The 21,355-nt window shown below is 39.5% G+C and overlaps 2 protein-coding genes across 16 annotated transcripts in view; both read right to left on the bottom strand.

Moving 5' to 3' along the window:
- The window catches only part of WDSUB1 (WD repeat, sterile alpha motif and U-box domain containing 1), a 14,964-nt gene extending 14,281 nt beyond the window's left edge, over window positions 1-683 (bottom strand). The window contains exon 1 of one of the 2 annotated variants that reach the window (XM_017823743.1): window positions 665-683. The gene's annotated coding sequence lies outside the window, so the exon portion shown is untranslated. Of the gene's footprint in view, window positions 1-577; window positions 641-664 lie in introns of those variants that run through there. The other variant, XM_017823742.1, reaches the window with a different exon arrangement.
- A 1,208-nt stretch (window positions 684-1,891) lies between these two features.
- The window catches only part of BAZ2B (bromodomain adjacent to zinc finger domain 2B), a 115,229-nt gene continuing 95,765 nt past the window's right edge, over window positions 1,892-21,355 (bottom strand). For 8 of the 14 annotated variants that reach the window (XM_017823725.1, XM_017823737.1, XM_017823733.1 and 5 more), the window contains 13 exons: window positions 16,690-16,930; window positions 14,997-15,059; window positions 13,609-13,753; window positions 11,531-12,192; window positions 10,741-11,017; window positions 10,411-10,566; window positions 9,834-9,994; window positions 8,631-8,941; window positions 8,110-8,245; window positions 6,323-6,469; window positions 5,354-5,613; window positions 4,561-4,704; window positions 1,892-3,363 (listed from right to left, as the gene is read on the bottom strand). In XM_017823725.1, the coding sequence (XP_017679214.1) occupies window positions 3,210-3,363; window positions 4,561-4,704; window positions 5,354-5,613; window positions 6,323-6,469; window positions 8,110-8,245; window positions 8,631-8,941; window positions 9,834-9,994; window positions 10,411-10,566; window positions 10,741-11,017; window positions 11,531-12,192; window positions 13,609-13,753; window positions 14,997-15,059; window positions 16,690-16,930 (2,857 nt within the window). In that variant the 3' untranslated portion in view covers window positions 1,892-3,209. The remainder of the gene's footprint in view (window positions 3,364-4,560; window positions 4,705-5,353; window positions 5,614-6,322; window positions 6,470-8,109; window positions 8,246-8,630; window positions 8,942-9,833; window positions 9,995-10,410; window positions 10,567-10,740; window positions 11,018-11,530; window positions 12,193-13,608; window positions 13,754-14,996; window positions 15,060-16,689; window positions 16,931-21,355) is intronic. The other 6 variants (XM_017823736.1, XM_017823735.1, XM_017823734.1 and 3 more) reach the window with 3 other exon arrangements.

Consider the following 21,355-nt stretch of genomic DNA (forward strand, 5'->3'; position numbering starts at 1 on the left):
TGAACACCACCTTGCCCGGCGCCGCGGCCGCCGCCGGCGCTGAGGGACCCCGGCGGCTCCCGGCCGGCGCTGAGGGACCCCGGCGGCTCCCGGCCGGCGCTGAGGGACCCCGGCGGCTCCCGGCTCCCCCGCACCACCCGCGGGGCCTCCTGCCTCGGCCGCCCCGCACCGCTCGGGGCGCTGCGCACGCGCGCTCCCCCCCGCCCTCCCGACGTGGCGCAGCCCGGGCCGGCCCGCCCCGCTCGGGGCCGCACCACGGCGCGCCGGCCGCGGGGGGAGCCGGCGCTGCGTTAGTCGCTCTGCCCGCCGCCAGCAGCGTCGGCCGTGAGGCGGCGCGGGCGCGGGTCGCGCAGCTTTCGGCCCTTCCCGCGGCTCCCCAGGGCCGCACACCCCCGCCAGCGCTGTGGCTGCGCGACGCGGGCCCTGCCGGCACCTGTGAGGAGATGGCGGCGGGCCCGGGGCTCCGGCCGCTGCCGAACCCTCAGAGCCGGGCCCCCGCCGGCTCCGCCCTGGCACTGGCACCGGCACCGCGCCCGTCCCGGCGCGAAGGGAGTTGAACAAACAGCTCCCCCAGCACCTGTCAGAAATTCACACCATCGCCGCTGCACAGCCAGATATACGCTCAGCAACTCATGCAAAGTAAACCGATTATCACCACACCTACTTTTTTTTCGAGGAAGACACAGTCACTTCCTCGGAGTCACCCTGTGCCCAGGAAGCATTCCCTGCTATGTAATAATCTCCCTCCCGTGTTCAGTCTGTACCATCTCGCGTTCTGGTTTATGGCACGTTAGTTGACTGCACACCGTGTGACTCACTGGCTGAAACCTGTCTCAGGCATCACCGTAGTAGCTGTTACTGCCTTCAGCTTCCCAGCTGTTGAGCTGAATTAGGATACAAGCTGAAAAATTCCAAGTATGTATGTGGTGTCGCTGGTAACCTGGCTCTGACATTTGAAAAAACTAACAGATCTAGTAGGGCAGACAAAGCATTGTCCAGTACAGAATCCAAGACTGTTTTTCATCAAAGAATTAGTTTTCAGATTTATCTAAGCAAGCTTACCATCACACATTCACAACACTGATTAATCTTCACACCTCTGGTACATGTCAGCAAACCTTTTTACTGAAGTCTTCAGAAAGGTCATGAAAAGAAAAGGTGTGGAGCAGTCTGAGGGAGTTCATATTAGAATGCAAAACTGCCTGACACCCAGATACGAATTTTTTATTCTACGTAATAATGGATTATTTTAACAAGACTTTAGAAAAGAAAAATATCATCGAACAAGATATTCTGGGGAGGGCAACGGAAACAAACATTTCATTAAAAAAATAGGTACTGACTGTTCTTTCTTAGTAGAGACAAGAACTATAATGGCAAGGGTGCATATAAACCAAGGCTCCAAGGCTCAAACGTGGCAGGCCTAGTTTAAAAGCAAAAAACACCCCACAGTGCTTTATGAGAGAGCTGTAAGTACTGGTGTTCCACAATATCCCTTTGTAATTCTTCTGTTTTCTTCAGTCAGAGCAAGGATTATGACTAATGCCCTCTACAGGCCAAAAAAGGGACAAAACTTTACACGGACAGTGTTTTCAGACACATTATCCATGGCGTGTTTCCATGACACGGAGGTGACTCCGCCGTAAGGGCACTGCCAACCCAGCCCTGGGGACACCCCGAGGCCTCCCTCAGTTAATGGCAGGACATTTACAGGTGGGACCTGCTCTCTGACTGCTGGCAAAGGCAACTGCTTCTCTGGAACCACCATTAAAAGGCCAGGAGAATTGGATGCACTGTAAGAACTGACTAAATGCAAGACTCCCAAGATATTAAAAACCAAAACAAAACACCTATATACACAGGAGCTGAAGTATTAAAATTGCCAAGAAAATCTGGTTTGCAAAACAGTCTTTTATTGTATCCGTGCCACACATACTAGTGAAAAATAACACTCCTAAAAAAGGAAAAGAAAAAGAATGCTACCTTTCCACAACATTTCTTTTAAATAAAACTTCAAGTACTCTTACATTAGTACAAAAAAAAATTCTGATCTATCTGCCCCAACAGGCCACCACAACACACAGTAGATAAAACACAGTGGTTACAAATGTCTTTTTCCGTTATTCTGTGGCAAGGCAAATGGAGGGAAATGTTTCTATGAAAAAATACTGTGTGCGTAGGAAATTGTCACAATTTTCTTCCACATGGGTACAAATGATTATACTTGAATTTGAGGCCGTGGTGGCTTGAAATTATATAACAAAATAGAAAAATGGAAAACTAATATCCCCTACACCCTGTTTCAAAGGCAGGCACTACCAAGATTAAGGAGACTCCACAGTGTTGGTAGAGGATAATTACTGTACAAGCCATAGAGCTATAATTACCTTAAGACTAAAATAAAATGCTACCATCCTCCTAAGGCATAAACAATAATGTCTGCAAACAATATGTACACATCATACATATTTAAAACAAGACTTAATATAAACAATAATGAACAGTATATACATGTCTCAATTTTTCTTCACTGTCTTGAAATACAATTTAACTACTCAAGTGATGCAGCAACATATATATAAATGTACTTGTAACTCTACAGTAAAGTTTAATTTTTAGTGCTTTCACAGCACATCAGTGTAAACAGTTTTACTTGGCTTTGTTTTATATTTTAAAACATTCCTTGTTGTATTTTCAACATTTAAAGCAATTTTCTAATTCTTCCTTTTCACAGAAAACGAAGATTCTGAATGCTGTATAATCATAAATAATTCATAAAATTAAATACATTCACTAAAAAATAAACTACAAAGTAAAAAAATGAAAAATAGATATTTATTGAAAGGGAAAAGAGAACCATTTCCCCAAGTAGAGCTCTGGTGGTTGAATATTCAGTGCGTTTTGATAAATTGCTATTGCACTATAACACCCCTTTCTTTGAAATTCTTTGGGTGTGCTTCCCTGTTCTACCTAAATTAGTTCGTTAAAACACACAAACCAATAACCAAGGGGCCATGGTTGCTGTAGGAGTGAAGCCTTTAAAACTAGTATCACAATTCTGTGATATTTTAAAGGAAAAAACCCAGTCATTAGTTACACATGTGCCTTGCACTTTCATGTAAATACAGTTCACATTGCTGGTCTCTTCAGTCCTCATTAGATGGAAAAAAAAAAGAAAGAAAAAAGAAAAGAAAAGAGTTCTGGTAGCTTCAGCTCACTTTGAAAATCTCTGTCCATTTTTTTTCAAAATATTTCCTCATGTTGTGGCCAGCCCTGCCTATGTCAGAATCGTCTTCATTGAAAGTTTCACAGTTGTCAAAAACAAGCCTGACATCAAGTGAAAATGCTTCAAGATTAGGGTACCTGGAAGAAGAAAAAGGTGAATGATTTTTGGAACATGGAGAATCAAAGGGGAAAAACACTTCAACTACATGAGAAAGAACTTTTTTAACATCAGTGAAAATTCAATGACTGTTTGACATGCTAATTATACTTTTAATTTTTAAATTCTGATTTAAATATTTACAGGAAAATGAATGTCAGTGCAAGGAAATACTCTCTCATCACTGTATTTGTTATTGTCCTCAAAAGCTTTGTAAGGTAGAATTTCATGCCTGTACTGGAAAACAAACTTGTTTAAAAACTAATTCTCCTTTCCCTTCAACAGTTTTCTAGTTAAAATGCTATGGTTATTTTCCATTTATGTATCTATTCTTGGGCTCAGGGTCCTTTCAAAGTAAGTGATGAGTAGAGCTGCATTTACCTACAAGAGGAACAAATGGACACAAAAAAAGGCTGCTCAGATAATCATGAACATTGTCTTTGCTATTCTTTTTATTACCCCAAACATACACAGCCCAAAGAGTGCTCCAATATTCACATAAATTATTAAAAAAAAAAGAATAAAAATTACAAGTCTACCGACACCAATGAGCACATACAGAGCATTTAAATCTCATATTCATGGGAGAAAAAGCCTGAAGAGGCTCAGTCTTCACAGATGACAGAATGTGCCTTGGTGCTGGGGAGTCCCAGAGCACAGGGTTATGACAAGGAGGGAAGGGGTCAGAGTAATACGCTGGCTTGCTCTTTTTAGAAGTTGTGCTGTCTAATTCTAGGACTATAAAATGATTAACCACCATTACTGGAGTGTGGCCACAACAGAGCTGCCGAGTCACTCCACATCCACGTCATTTACAGGGACTCCACTCTTAAAGCCCACACAGATGGTTCTCTCTGACATTTAATAACACTAAGATGTCTCCACGAAAAAAAATATGAGGAGGAAAAGTTTTTCCTGTTGATCGTTTTGGTGCATTTGACCTGGCAGTTTTACTGTTTTTCAGCCAGTTCCACAGGTTCTCCCACCTAACATGATGTTTCACTTGGTTAAGGCAAAGATAAAAGCATATAATTAAGAATTTTTACTGTTACTGCAGAAGTAACCACAGAGATGTCAGAGCAGGCAGATCAATACAGTTTAGCTAATTTTTAAAAAATGTACTGTATTTTAATATTATTTTTAAAATGTAAAGTAAAATTTACAGTAGGTTTACTTACTGTCCACTACTTAGCTTGTCTCTAATGGTGGAAAAGTCCATAGGTTTTTTAATAACTTTCTTATAACCAGGAACAAGTTTCAAGTTTACAGGAAGTAAGAAAGGCCAGGCATCTTCATGAGTTTCCAATTCTGAGAGAATCATGCTGAATAAAATAAGGTTTAAAACCAGTATTTTTAAGCTGTTCATACATTTACAGAGGTTTTCCATTGTTCTATAAATTCATCATGCACTGCCAAACTATTCACTTTATAAAAGGAAAGCACTTTATTCTGTGCCCTGTGAAAGGCTCAGAACAATATATATAAAGACAGACATCTTAACTGAGTAATTAAAATAACATTAAGTTCTCTCCAGGCAACCTACGTTAAGAAGAAATTCTAATGGTCAGCATTCCAAAAGACAAACATGGCTCTGCACCTCTGATCATGAGTGTAAACCATTCACAAACCAGTAAAAAAGGTGCTAATACTGACTTTCCAAAACTGTGAGAAGGCTAAACTACACTGCTTTTGACTGACCAGCAATGGTATCACAGAAGATGATTCCTGTGTCCTCCTCCATAAAGCAAAGCCCTTTGGACACAGTGGATAACCCTCCTGGCTACACTTGGGAAAGCTGTCAGTACCACTGCTACTGGGGTTCATGTGTCCCGTTCTTGGAAGAAGCATTATGTGTATATATGTCTATATAAATATGACAAAGAACAGTGTTCTTGTTCCCCAGAACAGGGATAAAAAGAATTAGGCATTACTTGTTTCAACAAGTAATGAGTTTAGAATTTGAAACTTTACCTGCATACAGCCAGGTCCTTGGACTCATCTCTCTTAGGTTTCTTAACAGCAGTGCAATTTTCTTGTTTTAACTGGCTTACAGAAACATTTTCATCCATTTTTCTTTTTTTAGGGTCTGGTTTTCCTTTTTTTAAGGAGGCGCTTGTAGTTGCAGAATCTTCATCCTCTGTTTCTCCTGCTAATTTCCTGTTTCTCTTTTGTTCGTTACTTTTTTTCCCTTTGATTTGAAGTTTTTTTATCTTTAGAGTTTGACCACTTGCCTACAATAGGGAGAACTTAAATAAGTAATAGCCAAGAAATTACAGAAACCTCTGTTATCATTGATAGACAGCAACAAAGATCAGAAGCAAAAGCACCAAAACAAATGAAATATTTAATATTAGAAATTATTCACTTTTTGCTCTTCTCTGAAGGCAAATAAGGCTGCAGAAATTCCTGTTACTAGTGATCTAGGTTCTCAACTTGTGACAATATATAAAAGCCCCTGACATTTGGATTAGTAAAACAGTACCTCCTAACAAACCGGGCTGGCACCACTTTGGACGAACACATGTCTATTCCTAAAAGACTGATATAAACACATAAAATTAAAAAAATATATTTACCGAGGTTTTTTCTCTGATTTTTCTTTTAAAACAGATTCTAAGACATTGGTCTGTCAACAATGATGAAATTTGCAAGATAAATACTGAATAAATTCTAAAAGTCAGATTAAAAACTACGCTATTGAATCAGCATGAAAATTCTGTACCTACTTACATTAAAACCCCCCCAGTTTAGAACAAATAAAACTGTAGCCTTTATTGCCACTAAAATCCAAGTTATATAAAACTGTTAATCTCATCATTTAATGGCAGCCCCCCACAAAACACACAGACCATTATTTCTATTGATAAAAGCACCTGTAACTGTCCCATGTATAAACAGGTCACTCAGCCCAGGTCCCTTCCCCCTGCCAGGGAGTGTTACCTTTGCTATGCAGGCAGGGCAGAACCAGTCCCCATCTGGGATGGTGCTGATCTTGGGTCTGTGGCAGTAGGTGTGACAGCCTTTATCACAGCCATCACACAGGAGCAGCAGTTCCTCATTATCTCCCTTTCGACAAATCTGGCAGTACTGTAATTCATGAAAAATGGTTTTAATTCCATTTTTAAACTTTGAAACACAGGAACGGTACCTAAATTACCCTTCTCCTCCAAACACAAAAATTCACTCTCAAAATTCCTTTCATTTTACCCCAGTCAGAATCTACTGATGATCCCATCTGAAAAGGAATATATGCAGTATGTGAGGAACTGATCTAAAGGCTACATTTGGGAACACATTGGAAAAGCAATTCATTAAAAGATAGGTTTCCTACAGCACACAGAAGTATGAGCACTTTTTGTAATTCATTAATGTCTGTGATAAGTAAAGGTATCTTAGACCTATCAAACCCTCTGGCCCACACATATGATCTCAGAACTCTTCTCTTCATTTATGCCCACACTGCATATGTAAGTTGCTACTTAATAAAGAAGATTTATATTTTACAATAGTATTTCCAAATAATTATCAGTAACGATCTTATCCAAAGGCTGCTGTGAACAAATTCAGTAAGGCAAAACAAATGATCCCATCACTTCCTAAAATTCACACTAACTTAAGAATATCTACAGGATTGTCAATTTTTTTACTTACACTGTGTGATTTTGCTACTTCCCTATACCTAGAAATTTGTTTCAGGAACTTGAAAGAACTCCAAATGTTTTCACCAAATACTTATGTTTACTGTGTAATTAAATGCAGAGAATATTTCAGTCAAATTGAGAATGATACTTTTCTTTCTGGATAATAAATTACTGCATCTTGAAACGTTCAAATGCCTTTTCAGGTGCTCCTACCAAATTCATAAGCTTTTTGCACTGAAGATACAACTCTAAACTTATAGTTATATAAACTAAAGGATACAGCCTTACATTACAGTTTTTATTTCAATCATCCTTTAATTGTCCAGGTGTAATTAGAATCTGTATAGGACTGGCAGGAATTACAAAAATAGGAAGGAGATCACAAATGGAAGAATCACTTTTGGCACTCACTGTACAGCACTGGCCATACTTGACCACATCATAATCACTATTTCTGTAGTAACAGTTTTGTTTTCAGAACTTTGAGGTTCAGTGGACCATGCAAATTTTGACACAGGCCCTCTCTCTGCATGCTTTTTCTGTATATGTAGTTATCACAGACTGACATGCTGAGTGTACAAGGAAACAGGTACTTTGGCCTGCCTGCTCACACCCCAATTGTGTGCCCAATTTGTATGTTCCACGGTGAGAACTGTGCGTGCAAAGGAGCCACACGCTGGGAGCATCTCAACTTTCTGAAAAATGAAGTCCTTAACTGGGGTATGTGATGTTGAACCTCCATAGAGCTTGTGTCATGGATTAGATCAGAAACACTCCATCAGACAGAGTACCTTCCATCAGATGGAGCCAGAAATGACTCTCTTTTACGCAGATGTCATCATCAGAGAATAATTACCATCTTAAAGTAACCAGTTACAAGGGCTTTTTACCTTAGCAAGTTCAGGATGCTGAATTTGGCAAGCAAGGGACAATCTTTTCCATTAGGCTTATTCATCTATGCCCAGTGTATGGTTTAACTGTGTGAGGTTTCACGTGAAATAATAACAAATGCATTACTCCCCATGGCAACTAAAAGTGTCTAAAATGGGAAAATAGGATAACAGTGAAAGCAGTTTAGATACTTACAACTTTCATGATAGATTTTTCCCATGCTATTGATTTCTGTAACTGCTGAATGCACAGAGCTACCTGTGCAGCACTGCGTGCCTCTGACAATGCCCTTCTCCACACTCTCAGCCCTGGAGCAATATCCTCTTCAGTTCTGCATTGAGATACAGAGAAATTAAGTAGGTCACATGCGTGTTTGCTTATCTGAAACGTGGAACAATCATTATCACACTGAAAGCCAAGCAATGACAAAACGTACACAGCCAATAAGTATAAGGTTTAAGCAACTAAATTTCATGTAGTGCACAGACTGTGGCTACGTGCCTCAAAGCTTAGTCACAATCAGTTAAATATAAGATAACTTTGCAAGATTATCAACAAACGTAACAAAAAAAATCTTTACAAAGCACCATGCAGAATAACATGATCCATATGGATCACAGACATACAAGAAAGTACATAGATAACAGGCAATAAGAAAATAGGCTCCAATTAGCAAAGAAGCACAATAATTTTTCAAGTTAATCTCAATGACCTACCCGTCACCATCACCACTAATGGATGGTGCAGGAGCAGGGACAGTAACTGTGCCCACATTATCCAGTTTGATCTGAATGGTGGTACTTAAGGGGCTCTTCAGATACCTTCTCTCTATGTTCCGCTCCAAGTCAGCCAGCCTGGTTACAGCTATATCTAGAGGGTTGTCACTCCTCCGCTCTACAGAGCTGGCACTGCCTTCTCCGCCTCCAGCACAATCCCCATCGTGCTTCTTGTGCAATCTAGTAATTGACTTATGGTCACGATATACCAAGTCGTCTCTCTCTGATGCAGGTTCAGGACACAGCCAACCCTATGTCAATAGAAAGGTTTGTGCATTTATTGGGTGCCGTTAACTCAGTGTGTAAACAGAGGAACTGTCCTATGGAATCAAACTAAGTAACTGAAGCGCTGTTTCCAGTAGATCTTGGTTACTTGTAATCCATCTGTAGAGACAGTTTCCAAAATATCCAGAGAACTAAAATAATTAATCAAAAAAATACAAGCATTACCAGACTTTCTGAAGGGACCTTTATTTACACAACATTCTTACCCCCTTGTGAAGTATCCTGTTCTATTGGTGGAAACACCAGATCAGGTCTACCTGTCCAGCAGACTCATGAAACAATGTATACACTGGTCACACAGAAATAACATCCACCTCACACCCAAACTAGATTCCAAACACTGCATCTGTACTATAACCAAACGTATGCAACTTGATAACCTCACACCCACCTTGGAAAAATTCCAAATTCCAGAGAATTCTTAACTCTGTCACACTCACAACACTCACATGTTCTCCATGACTCTGCAATACTCGAGCAGAGTATTATGATGTGCTTGTAGGCTTTTCTGAAAGTATTAACAGCAACAGTCACACAAACCAGGCAAAACTGTGACAAACCCCCTGAGAGTTAAGCAGTGTGTGCAATACATTTACAGGAGGTTAACAAAACATGCAGAGAACTGCACTGCGGGACAACACTCCAGGAAATGCCATTCTGAGCACCTTCAGTTGAAGACTGAACGGCAATAAAATGTTTCAAACACAAATTTCCATGATACTGCTGCAGCGTATTTGTTTTATTTGCAGGCAATTAGGATGGAGTAAGAAGGCACTTACCACCAGCAAAAGGACTGTTACCTGCTTTAAATTCTTACCGCTTATTTTAAAGAGACATTTTACTAAAAGTTGGTTTTACCTTAACTTGTAAACTAGCTGATGCAACTCTCCTCTCTAGGTCTTCCACCTGCTGAAGAATAGCAAGATCCATCTCCATTGCTTGTTCTTCTACTGACCAGTTTTCCACAACATCCCGAGTTACCTGGTTATCTTCATTTTCATTGGTATCAATAATTGCAACTGTATTTGAGAATCACATTTTTATTATTTTAATTAGCATTATAACTTCTCTGGTAAATCCAAGCTGATTTACCCGTCACTCAAATCAAATGCTGAAGAACTGTTGTAGAAGTGTACTATTCTTAAAATACCTAGTATGGACAATAAATTCTGTACACTTTCAAACTTGCAATTTAAAGGCTAGAAGGGAAGGAAAGGCAAGGCTGAGCTAGAGTGTTACCGAGATGGAAAGAGCTCACTAGAGCAATTTATATGCAATGGCATTTCTCCAATCCAAGGCTGGTGAAAATGCAACTACAGACAAGGAGACCTTTACCTTTTTTCTCCAGCCACTCTGTTCTAAACACATCTCAAAGAGCTCTAAGCAGCTGTCTGATGCCCCAATACCATGTGTAATATAAATATCAGCTACATACCATCCTTGTTTTTGATGCAGGCCAGAGTGATATAATCCATGTGTTTCTGTATTTGCTTTTGTAAGGCCTTTTCTCTTATTCCCCTGAGATGCAGCACTTTAAGCAAAGATTTTAGGTCCTCTGGATCAGTAATCCTCCACCACCCATACTGCATTTCTAAATCAAGATAAGCATACAAACACTTTGCAGGCATTTTTTTATGTGATCACACACAATCAGATTAGAAAATCAATAGGAAAATTATTAAAAAGAAAATAAATTTTAACGTCATAGTGGCATTGTAGAAATTATCCTTCACATAGTTCCATCTTATTTTTGTATTAGACTTACCTTCAGGTATAGGCTTCGGGTTAGGATAATCTACTGGCTTGGCTACTTCAGCTGCTGTAGAAGGGGCAGAAGCAATTTTTTCAGTTTGTACTGCTGGTGATTCACTTTTACTTGCAGGAACACTAGATGCCAAGAACGAGTTACCATTCACTTCTGATAATCCCAACCCTGATCCAAGAGCAGGTAAAGGAGATGGAAATGGGACATTTGAAGTAAGAACGCCTGTAGGCCATCCACAAAACTGAAGTCCCATTATAGGCAGTCCAGTCTTCATCTGCTACAGAGCACAAATACCATTATTATCGCCAAGAAACTTGAATTATGATGCTATTTGTCAAACAATAATCAAAATATAAAGGAGGTCTTTACTCAGTACTTCGATTGGTTCCAGAAAAACTAACGTAACACTGGCATGTAAATGCTTTCTATTAGGGCCCTGTTAATGCTAACAAAATAACAGCTTATAAAAGTAGGGTGTGGTGTGTCACACTTCTAAAACCTAATTTTTATTTACTTGCTTTCCATTTAATATCAGTGGCCAACAACCTAAAAGACAAATCAAATCACCTAAATACATGTACAAAATGTCATACATTGACTAACCTAATTTTACACATCTTAATCTAGTATTATACAACTTCTGTAGTTAGTTACCAACATTTAGAAACAGAAAAAAAAATAAAGAAATGAAGATATAATGATTGCACATCTGTGAAACTATTTGTCTAAACAGAAATCCTGCCCAAATAAGCACTGCAAATTCAAACTACTCCAAAGTGAGTTTGTTTACCTGCAGTGGTGACAGTGCAAAAGGACTTAATCCCATGGGACTCTGTGCAGAGGTGGAGCCCAGGAGAGGCGATGGCACAGGGGATGGAGACTTGGATGGTGGCTGTGACTGAGGGGTCAGGGGGGCTGCAGGGGCTGCCGTGTCCACCTGGGTCACCGAGGTGTCGTCGCAGGGCACCCGCGGTAACAGGCTGAACCACTGCCTGCTCTTCTCAGTCAGAGTCTTCAGCAACTGATCGCTGGGAATCAGTGCAGAACTGTAAAACTTCCCTGTCCCACTTGCATTAGGACTGAAAAGATTAGTAGAGTCAGACTTCTCCATGGAGCTCTGTGACACACTGGGCTGCAGACTGCAGAGAGAGGGTTTGGAGTTGCTCGGGTAAGACAATGTGCAGCCATTTGCTGCACTGCCATTAGGTTTTGGGGACATAATGTCAGATTCAGGTGGCATTTTTGCTACTTCTAACAGTTTGCTTAATTTTGAAAATGACCCAGGTTTTTGTAAAAACAAATTAGTGCTGTCCTTTTCTTTCAGATCTTCCTTTTGCTCACAGTGAGTTGCAGCTAAACAATGTAATTTTTCTTCTGTTTCAAATTCTTCTTTGATATGCATACTTTCTTCCTTTTTTAACTTCTCTTTTTCTTTAGCAATTTCTTCTAGACCTAAAATTGTACAAGAAACAGATTAAATATAATAGATAACTAATTAAATAATTTCAATCATCACAGTTAAATAAATTACTTCACTTTTGGCTCAACACATGCTAGGTCCCAATGTCTCCGTTGTTGTTGCTGTTGTTAATGAAATCACTTCTCACTTCACAGAGGGAAACAAGTTTCCAGGCATACAGATTTAAACCCTGCTAAACACCTGGAGGAGAAATAACCCCAATGTAGATAACGTACTACAGGATTCACCCATCTGAAGCAGTTTACCAGGGCCAAGTCTTTGAAAGGAACCATTTTTTGCCAGCTTTCTTCCTGCAAGACTCTGTGTGCTTTATCAAAAAGCTCCTCTAATAATCAAGAGGGTATAGTGTCTGCAGCCTTAAGCTTATTTTTGCAAGAAAGATAATTCATTAAACTCACAGCCAACTATGAAGCGGAGAACCAAAATTCCTGTTGTGAAATCAAATATTCCCCAAATACTGAAACACAGTATTAAATATTTTACCTCTTTCAATAAAAATCATTAACAATTCTGACTGTGAAATAATGTCAACATTCTGGAAAGTTTAATACTCTCGAGAGCCACCCAACACGACTGGAACTCTCCACACAGCTAAGCAGACAATGTAACATCTGAGCAACTTAAAGTACGACAAGCAGAAGCTGATTGCAAAACCAGGTTTCTTCAAACACAGGAGGTACAAAAGATCTGAAGATCTACCTTTCATGAAAAGAAAAACATTTTTCTTTGCACTCCTAGTCTTTCTTAACCATTTCTCTTCTACTTTTATACTGACTGCCAACTTAAACAAAGTCTTAAAAAGTCCAAAATGTGATGGAAAACTGTCAGCAAAAATCCAACATTCCAATTTATTAATTTATGTTCATCAGATACTGCAGTCGCAAATAAACAAAGGTCCTGCTTCTGGTTTGTGACCAGCACATCCACATTTCACTGAGAGAAAATTATTTTCCCATTTTTGCAGACACCTATTATATCTTCAAGCACAAAAGTGTCTGTGTACTTGCAGAAAATCTAACAACTGAAGATTAAAACAATTTTCTACAGTCATCCTAGTTTTCACACGTAGAGTTCACTGCCATAGGGGAACATGAAATAGTTCAGAAAGAGTCAAAAAACACCGCAAGCAGGTAAATATGAAAAAGCAAAATATGTAGAAGTACAAAAACGGAAAACTTCCAAAATAACAATCCTCATTTTGAAAGGTATTAACTATCTTTCATCACCAGAAAGAGACATCAGAGACAACCACATGAGTGGAGAGGTCTATTGACATCAGCCTGTTGAGCATCTGGTTGAGGGTGAAGACAAAACCAGCGCCTCTGAGACGGGCAGCATGTCTTGGTCTGGTGTACCTTTGTGTGCCATCACTCCTTTACGGCTCTTACCTTCACCACTTTCCATGCCTTCCACAAAAATTCCCCCACACTGGGGCAGAATCCAGTACCGGCGCCTGTACCGGTCCTGACCAAACATCATCGAACGCAAACAGTGCGAAGCTTCAAATAACTTCTTTCTGTACTGGCTTTGTTGCTGTTTTTAAAAAAAGAAAGCATTATAAGTCAGTGGGGTGGGGAACCTCATTGTAACAGACAACATCTCCTGGCTACCAGACTGAACAGAAGTTCAAGGGTCACACAAGGAGGCTCTCTCAGAGATTCGGAGCAGGGGGGTGTCTCTGTGTCTCTGACAGCTTTTATTCAGCCTTGATTTTCTGGTGACCAATAGGCTACAGAAGAGCCTCAGCACCAGGGCAATTCTGGTTNTGCCTTTATGACTTTATTTACAGAGCTCCTTTTAAAAAATCAATTAAATCACTTCCTCATTCAGCCTAGAAACACACTGTGATGGTAGATCCTGTCTTTTTATCCCTGACTCTCAAAAAGCAATGATCAAAGATTTCGTTGCACAAGAACAGCTGAGATCCTATCAAATATACAGCATCAGCAAATGGTGAACAGAGCCCTGAAGATACCTGATAGTGCAGCTCCTGATGGGAAACCAATGGGATACTTTAACTGTTTATGAAAGAATGAGAACAACAAGGCACAGAAATAAATTCTTCAAACATAACACAGTTCTCTGAGGGGGGCCAACAAGAACTTCAGTTTGTTTATTCAATTCTTGCTCTACTAAATTGGCACTGCTGGAAGTCAGGTGGAATTCTGGACAGCTAATTTATTGTGATTTGGAACATGAGAGAAACCAAAATACAAAGTCTTAAATGACAAATTTTCTAATACAAAGAATAAAAACGTGTGCCACGAGTACCCTATCTACAGCATGGTACTGTTCTCATTTACACTTCTCTTCCTATTCCATTGCTGCTTCTTCCAAAATGTCAAGCCCAGACATCTCTGTCTCAGGCTTGAAGCTCCAGAAATCAGCCATGGAAAGGAAGGCATGAGAACCACAATCCATTGTACAATAGAAGCAGTGCTTCTCGTACACAAAATTTGTCATTGCAAGGATCAACAGACGGAAGTAAATCAATTAGGTCTGGATAAAAATAACATTACTTTTTATTTTCAGAAATGCAAATATATTAACAACTATTATTATTAACTGTCTTTTGAGTGACATCCACTTTCTGCCACCAGACTAAACTTGCAATTCTGGTGTCTGAACAGCAGCATCATTCATATTTTCACAAAACAAAAGCTGATCCTTATTTCAATTTGTATTAATTTGGAGCATTGAAAATGATGGTAAACATTTTAACTCATGACATCCAGTGATCAAATTTGTAGTATAACAAAAACAAATGATCTCTCACCTTTGTCAGTTTTTCAATCTGCTTCTCTAGTTCTTCAACACTTGCTGTCTGGTCCCCATCATCCTATAATCACCAAATATACTGTCACACCAAATTTATTTCATAATACAAGCATACTACTATGTCTTACCATTATTACAGTAAAAAGATGTAACAGAAAATGAGAGGTAAATACTAAGGAAAGAATAAAGTTCAAATTGTGTGCTTGTTCAATGTATTTGACTAGGAACAACATAACTGAAAAAAGGATACACCTTTAATCTTTTCCAAACATCCTAGATGCGTAGGATGGAGAAGGCTCATGGCCAAATGTTTGCTGAAAACATTCTTTTACTGGAAGAAATAATTCAGTTTGTGCATGAACACTCAACACTATAAAATTTAATCTTAGTTTCTATGAAGCTTTTTTGATATTCAAATTAATTTTAAGAGGTTTTCATGCATAAAATAATGGATCTCTTAAAGTCTTATTAAGAAGTGTTTAGTAAGTCCACATTTGCATTTTATTTCAATGTCTACATGAAACTGTAGAGCCACTTAAAATTACAACTGCTATAAAAGTTACAGCACCAACCCTGCTGATTTTTGAAGAGGAATGCACCCATGATTAAGTCTATAGTTGCCTTCTTCTTGACAGTTTAAAAATGGGAGTCTTTTCCATAAAGAGAGTTTCAATTTAGTTCAAGAAAGTCTTTCTTGATAACAGTAAGTTTCCAAAAGAATACAACCAAAATCATCCACACTTTAAGATACAGGCCTTGTATTTCTTGGTTCTGTAAAAGTGTACCAGAATGAAGCCTCCTGAAATACCACAGAGAGCACAAATGCAATGAAACTTCTGCTAGATCAGAAAATTAATTTCTCTACAGAGTTACAGGAATTTTGCCTATGAAATGCCCAGTGCACCAAAACAGGAGATTGTACAAGAGGGAAAAGGATTAAGGGAGGGATTTGAGATCAGAAATCTAAATAAGACTTATTTTTAATTCTGAATTATTTGTAAGAATTTTGTGCTATTCCTCTAAGGTATTCTTTTAAACTCACACACATTCCAGTACTTGAAATAAATCAAGAACAGCAGCACAAAGGGCTGTTCCTACCCTCGAAATTAGCTGGGTTTCTAATAAAAGGCATTTGCAAAGATCTGAGTTAATATGTTGGATTCCTGCATTGTTCAAGCAGTCTTAAAAATTTACTCTGAACCTTGCACAAACGGATCATTTTCAGGCAAACGGTGCAACACCCTGTGCACTAAAATACAGTATTTGGTATTGCTTGTGTCTTGTATCAGGTTCCATACAGGGGAAGCCTGGGCATTTCTATTAAAAATTAGCTCAACAAGCTAAAACCATTTCAGTGATCCTTCCTGTATTGTATCTGATACTGACCAGTAAAATTTATCATCCTGTGATCAAACACAGCCAAGCAGTGACTACCCTGGATTTGCGAAAAAAATGCACAGCAAGGTCACAGCCAGGCTTTATAATAGAGAATGTTAAATGTAACTTGACACTTCTATTTATTAGTTAACAAAATAACTGAAACTAATAAAAATTTAAAAACGTTAGAGGTAAGTTATTCTTCCCTCCTTTTTATTGCAACATTCTGGGGAAGCAGTGCCATATTACGGAGAAACAGAAGGAAAACAAGTTTTAACTTATTAGTAAATTTGGTTTCACTTGAAATCCCCCACCTCATCCTCACAAACATCTGCCTTCTTTCCTTTTTTCTCATCCTTGTCCTCTTCATCCTCATCCTCCTCATCTGCCTGGTCCTCGCTGTCCTCCTCGTCGTCGTCGTCGTCGTCGCTGTCGCCCTTCCGGCGGCGCTTGCGGCCGGGCTGGGGGGGCTCCAGGGAATGCGGCTCCTCGCCCCCCTCGCCGCCCCCCGCGGCCTCGCGCTTCCCCGTCTTCTTGGCGTGGATGATCCTGAGCCTGGGAACACACAAGGGGGGAAACTATGGACTGTGTCTGCAGCATAAACATTCCTCTCTTCCTCTGCGACTGAGAGAAAATCAGACAGTTTAGACTTAAATTAGAGCTTCTGTTCTAATATGAGATTATATTTTCTCAGTATTTATTGTCATTAGTCAACAAGAAAAACTGAGGTTATAAAACCCCTTAAGACTCTTAATTCCATTCTGAATGGACTTTGTTTCTCCCAGGTGAATTTTACTGCATAACTCTTTAGAAGAAATGAAACACGGGAGGGATTTTGAGAAGTCAGAAAAGACGATTAGAAGAAAGAACAATTTCAACTTATCTTTTCAACTTATCTTTTATTTACTGCATCTAAGGATATGATGATAAAATACCTGTGTCTGAGGAAGGAGGGAAAGGCAAAAATCCTCACTTGGATTTATATTTATATTTGCACGGAAACAGCAAAGTTAGTTTAATTTTTTTTTCTTTTTATTTCCTCCCCCCACAATTTTAATAAATTTTTAATATTATTTTAGTCCTTTGGCTGATGTTTTTATTCTAGGATATATACCTTTTTTCCCCTGGAAATCTTAGCTCCCTTAACTATCAGCAGATTACTCAAACTGTCATTTTTCCTTTTATGAAAGAAAAGGGAAACTTACATACCAGTAATTATAGTTGTAGTAGACCTTCTTCTTCTACAAAACCCCTATAAGACAAGATTCCACACAGCAAAAATTACAGTTCCACCTCTCAGGGAGCTAGCAGGCAAACATGCTGAACCACAGGAGGTATAAATAGCCAGGCCAAACCAGTCACTTATAACGCAGACCAAAAATGCAACTGATTTAGAAGAGATTCATAAACATGTAGGAAAGACAAAGATTTTGTAAGAGATGACTGGAAGAAGGTAGGATGGGAAAAGTAGGATGGTAACGACAAACACAATTACCAGGACGTAATTTTTCCTTGTCGTACTCCTCTCTCTTCCCATCCTACAGAACAATATTCCATACAGCAAGTGGCTACAGGTCCGATGAGTGCAGTCCAAGCACTGGCTCCGGGACACTCTGACAAAGGGATCAGCCCTGGAAAATGCTGCTGGACAGAGCCAGGACCCAACAGCACAGCCTGGGACGAAGGTGCCGCCGCTCAACTGGGAGCAGCGCTTTTCAGAAAAAAGACTGTTAGGCAAGAAATCATCAAGGGGAAGTGAAAACTGCTGGGCTTTGTTTTTCTGGTGTGGTTTTGTTGTTGGTTTGGGTTTGGGTGTTATGCAGTGGTTAATCCACTGGAGAATTTAGAAAGTTTTATGCTTTTATTTTTCCAAAACAAATGGATGTTTACCTATTTCAGCAATTCAAAATACTTTTTGATAAAAAAAATTTCTCAAGCCTCTCAGTGAACTTGGAAGCAAGTAACATTTTCAGGTTTTGTGCAAACAGCCTTAGTGCCATTGAGTATCGATACTACCCACGCTCTGAATTACATATTTTTGAAAAAAAATTTCCCTTTTATAAGGATGACTTCAAGCCATCAAATCCTCTTCACGTGGACTAGAAATTCCTGCCTATACACAGGAATTAACTCTCGCAGTCACTAGTCAATGAGTGGATTGACTGCTGCGTGACTGCATGATTTCAGAGACAATTTAGACTAAGATAATCTTGAAGACAATTCTGTAATAAAGCTGGCAAGTGGAAGTTCAATTACCAGCAAACACCTTTCTCATATACCTAAAAGAAATGAGAAGAAGCAAAAAAGGCCACTTTTGCTGACAGCAAAAATGGAGATGTGATGCTGTCGAGCACTAAAGGAAGCTTTGTACAACACTGCAAATTATCAAGGATGAAAACAAACCAAAGATGTTCCCTTTTGACAGCACCACAAGTGTACGAAGGTAGCAGTCTGCATCCAGAGTAGCACAGAGGCAGAAACCAATGACATGGCTTTAAAAATGTTCAGGTATTTCAAGAAGCAGCATAATTTTCCTGCTGCTACCTACACATATGGCTCACTGAGAGAAGAAAACCTTCACTCACAAAACTGTCCTGGCTTTCTCATTTACAGGTATGGGCCAAAACCACACCTGCAGCTGCTGAGAGAATCATAAAGTCTACTGGACCATAAAAGGAGTGGATGGCCCATCAAAGAACCAGATGTGTGACTTAAGCCTGCTCTAATCTCATCTATAATGTTTACTAGATCATATAAGGAAAATTCATCTTCTGACTTAATTTTCATGCCTTCCTCCTAGTTTTTGCACATCAGTATTAGGTAGTACCAAGGCAAAGAAATTCTTAACATCATACTTGTAACATGCTTCACCTTGGGTCTCAAAAAATGAAAGTTTCACAAATCAGCATTAGCACCTCCTACGCAAACTCAGGGTGTAATTTCTCCCCTTTGTGACTGCTTTTCATATACCACCATCATTTACAGTTGAGATGGTTCATTCAACAGAACTTAACTTACACAGAGCATGCCATAATACTGGTGTGTTAAAAAGAACACTGTTGCAGTGAAAAATTTGGGTTGCAGTACTTCAAGTCCTGTAAAAACAACCAGATATCATGTGATTCTTCAAGTGGCTATATTTCAATTTTTTTCCATTTTATATTGATCAAGCTACAAAAGAGATGCCAAAGAGAAGACATGTAATGGAAAAGGAGATACTGAGACTGATTATCCAGTTTTAAAAAATCACCAAACCACCTCAGGTGAGACAGCCTTTTGACCACAGCTGTCATACAGAAAGCACAAAGAAAGATGAACTGATTGTATGAGACGGGTGCCTTTACAAAAATGGTGATTAGTATCAAGATTCACATCTAAATGTAACAGAGAGGGAATTAGATGCAATCTATCATTGACCATCAGCTAAGCAGAAACTGTCCAGGCAGCTCAGAATTCAATTTCCAACCATACTTATCAAGATCCTAGGGGGAAGGAGAAGAGGAGGGACGGTAGCAAGGGGGAAAAAGGAGCATCCCTTAAAATAAAATATAATTCCTTTTTCCAACTTGGGATTTTAATTTTGCTTTTTTGTATCTTTCAAGGCACAGGCTTTTATATTTTATTTTTGCCCCCCTTCCCAGCTGAGAAGCTTATCTGATTACAAGTGAAAACACAGGCACAAAAAAATCACTCAGTGAAAATATCTGATACAGGCAGAATCTCTTCTCATCCCACTTGGATACACCTCCAGCCAGCCTTCACCACAGCAAACACTGGCAAGCCAGGCTGAGATCAAATAAACCCATTCCTCAGCATCCATTATCCACCCACTCCACACTTCCCACACAATGGGATGTACTGAGGAGCTCCTAAAGGTCTGTGGGCAGGTGAAAAGAGGCCACATTTGCTGATCACACTGCGAGTGGTCAAGAAACCAGGTATTCCCATGCAAAACTGTTTGGGACTGGGATGCTTAAAAGTTAGACTGAGATGTGAATGGATGGGGAAGGTACCGTGTAAGAATGAAGTTTGGAAGCAGAAAAAAAGACCAAAAAGAAGACTGAAATGTACAGATTTCTTTTCAGAGAAGCCCCAGAACAGTTGTAAGAGTTTATGAAAAACACCAACTGACATAATAAAGAAGAGAACATTGTTTAAATTGATCAACAGTGGCTCTTCTAAAAAGCTTCTTAGAGTTCATCAGAAAAACAGTGGAAAATCCAAAAATTTTGAACCAAGGACGAGAGAGATGAATCAAGCCCAGTGAATTCAGAGCAGAAGAGCAACATTTCCAAGCTCTCCTGCGATACTTACACTCAAAAATAGGGTCAGCACTACTAGAATCTGAAATCCATGCAGGAGGGGAGAAAATAAGAAATGGAGAAATGATTGTGGCAAGGAAGAGGGGCTTGGGACTTCAGGGTATTATGCCCACTGTTTGAAAGGGAAGAAATGAGAGATTGTAAGGAAAAGAGAAAATCCTACATCTACAAGTACTTACAGTTTGATGGAGGGAGAGAAAGACTAAGCAGGCCGTAAGAAGACAAGGACAGGGAAGGGTTCCATTAAACTAATGGTAAGTTGGCTACATCAGAACTTCAAAAACAGTTTTTAAACTATATCCCATAGAAGGGATACAGATGAAGAAAGGAAAAAGGTATTTGGATTATCCTAAAAGATAAATTACATTAACCCTGTGCAGACTGGGACCTGCACTATCAGTAGAGAATTTCTTTTTGTTGGTCTAATTTTTTCCTCTACCTCCCTCTTGTCCTTCTTCTTTACTTCTTTCCTTCTTCCTTCTGAGATACATTAAAGGGAAAAAAGGGAGACATAAGATTAGAAACAAAAGTACCTAAAGCAAGGACTAAGAAAGGATTTATTGTTCCTAGCAAGAGGTAAAGATGACAAAGAAATAAAAAAGTAGAGTCTGGCTATGCATTTTTACCCCCTGTGATTCATTAACTTTATGCCGTCCAG

This window comes from Lepidothrix coronata, unplaced genomic scaffold (assembly GCF_001604755.1).
Source record: "Lepidothrix coronata isolate B3197 unplaced genomic scaffold, Lepidothrix_coronata-1.0 Scaffold105, whole genome shotgun sequence".
Lineage (NCBI taxonomy): Eukaryota > Metazoa > Chordata > Aves > Passeriformes > Pipridae > Lepidothrix > Lepidothrix coronata.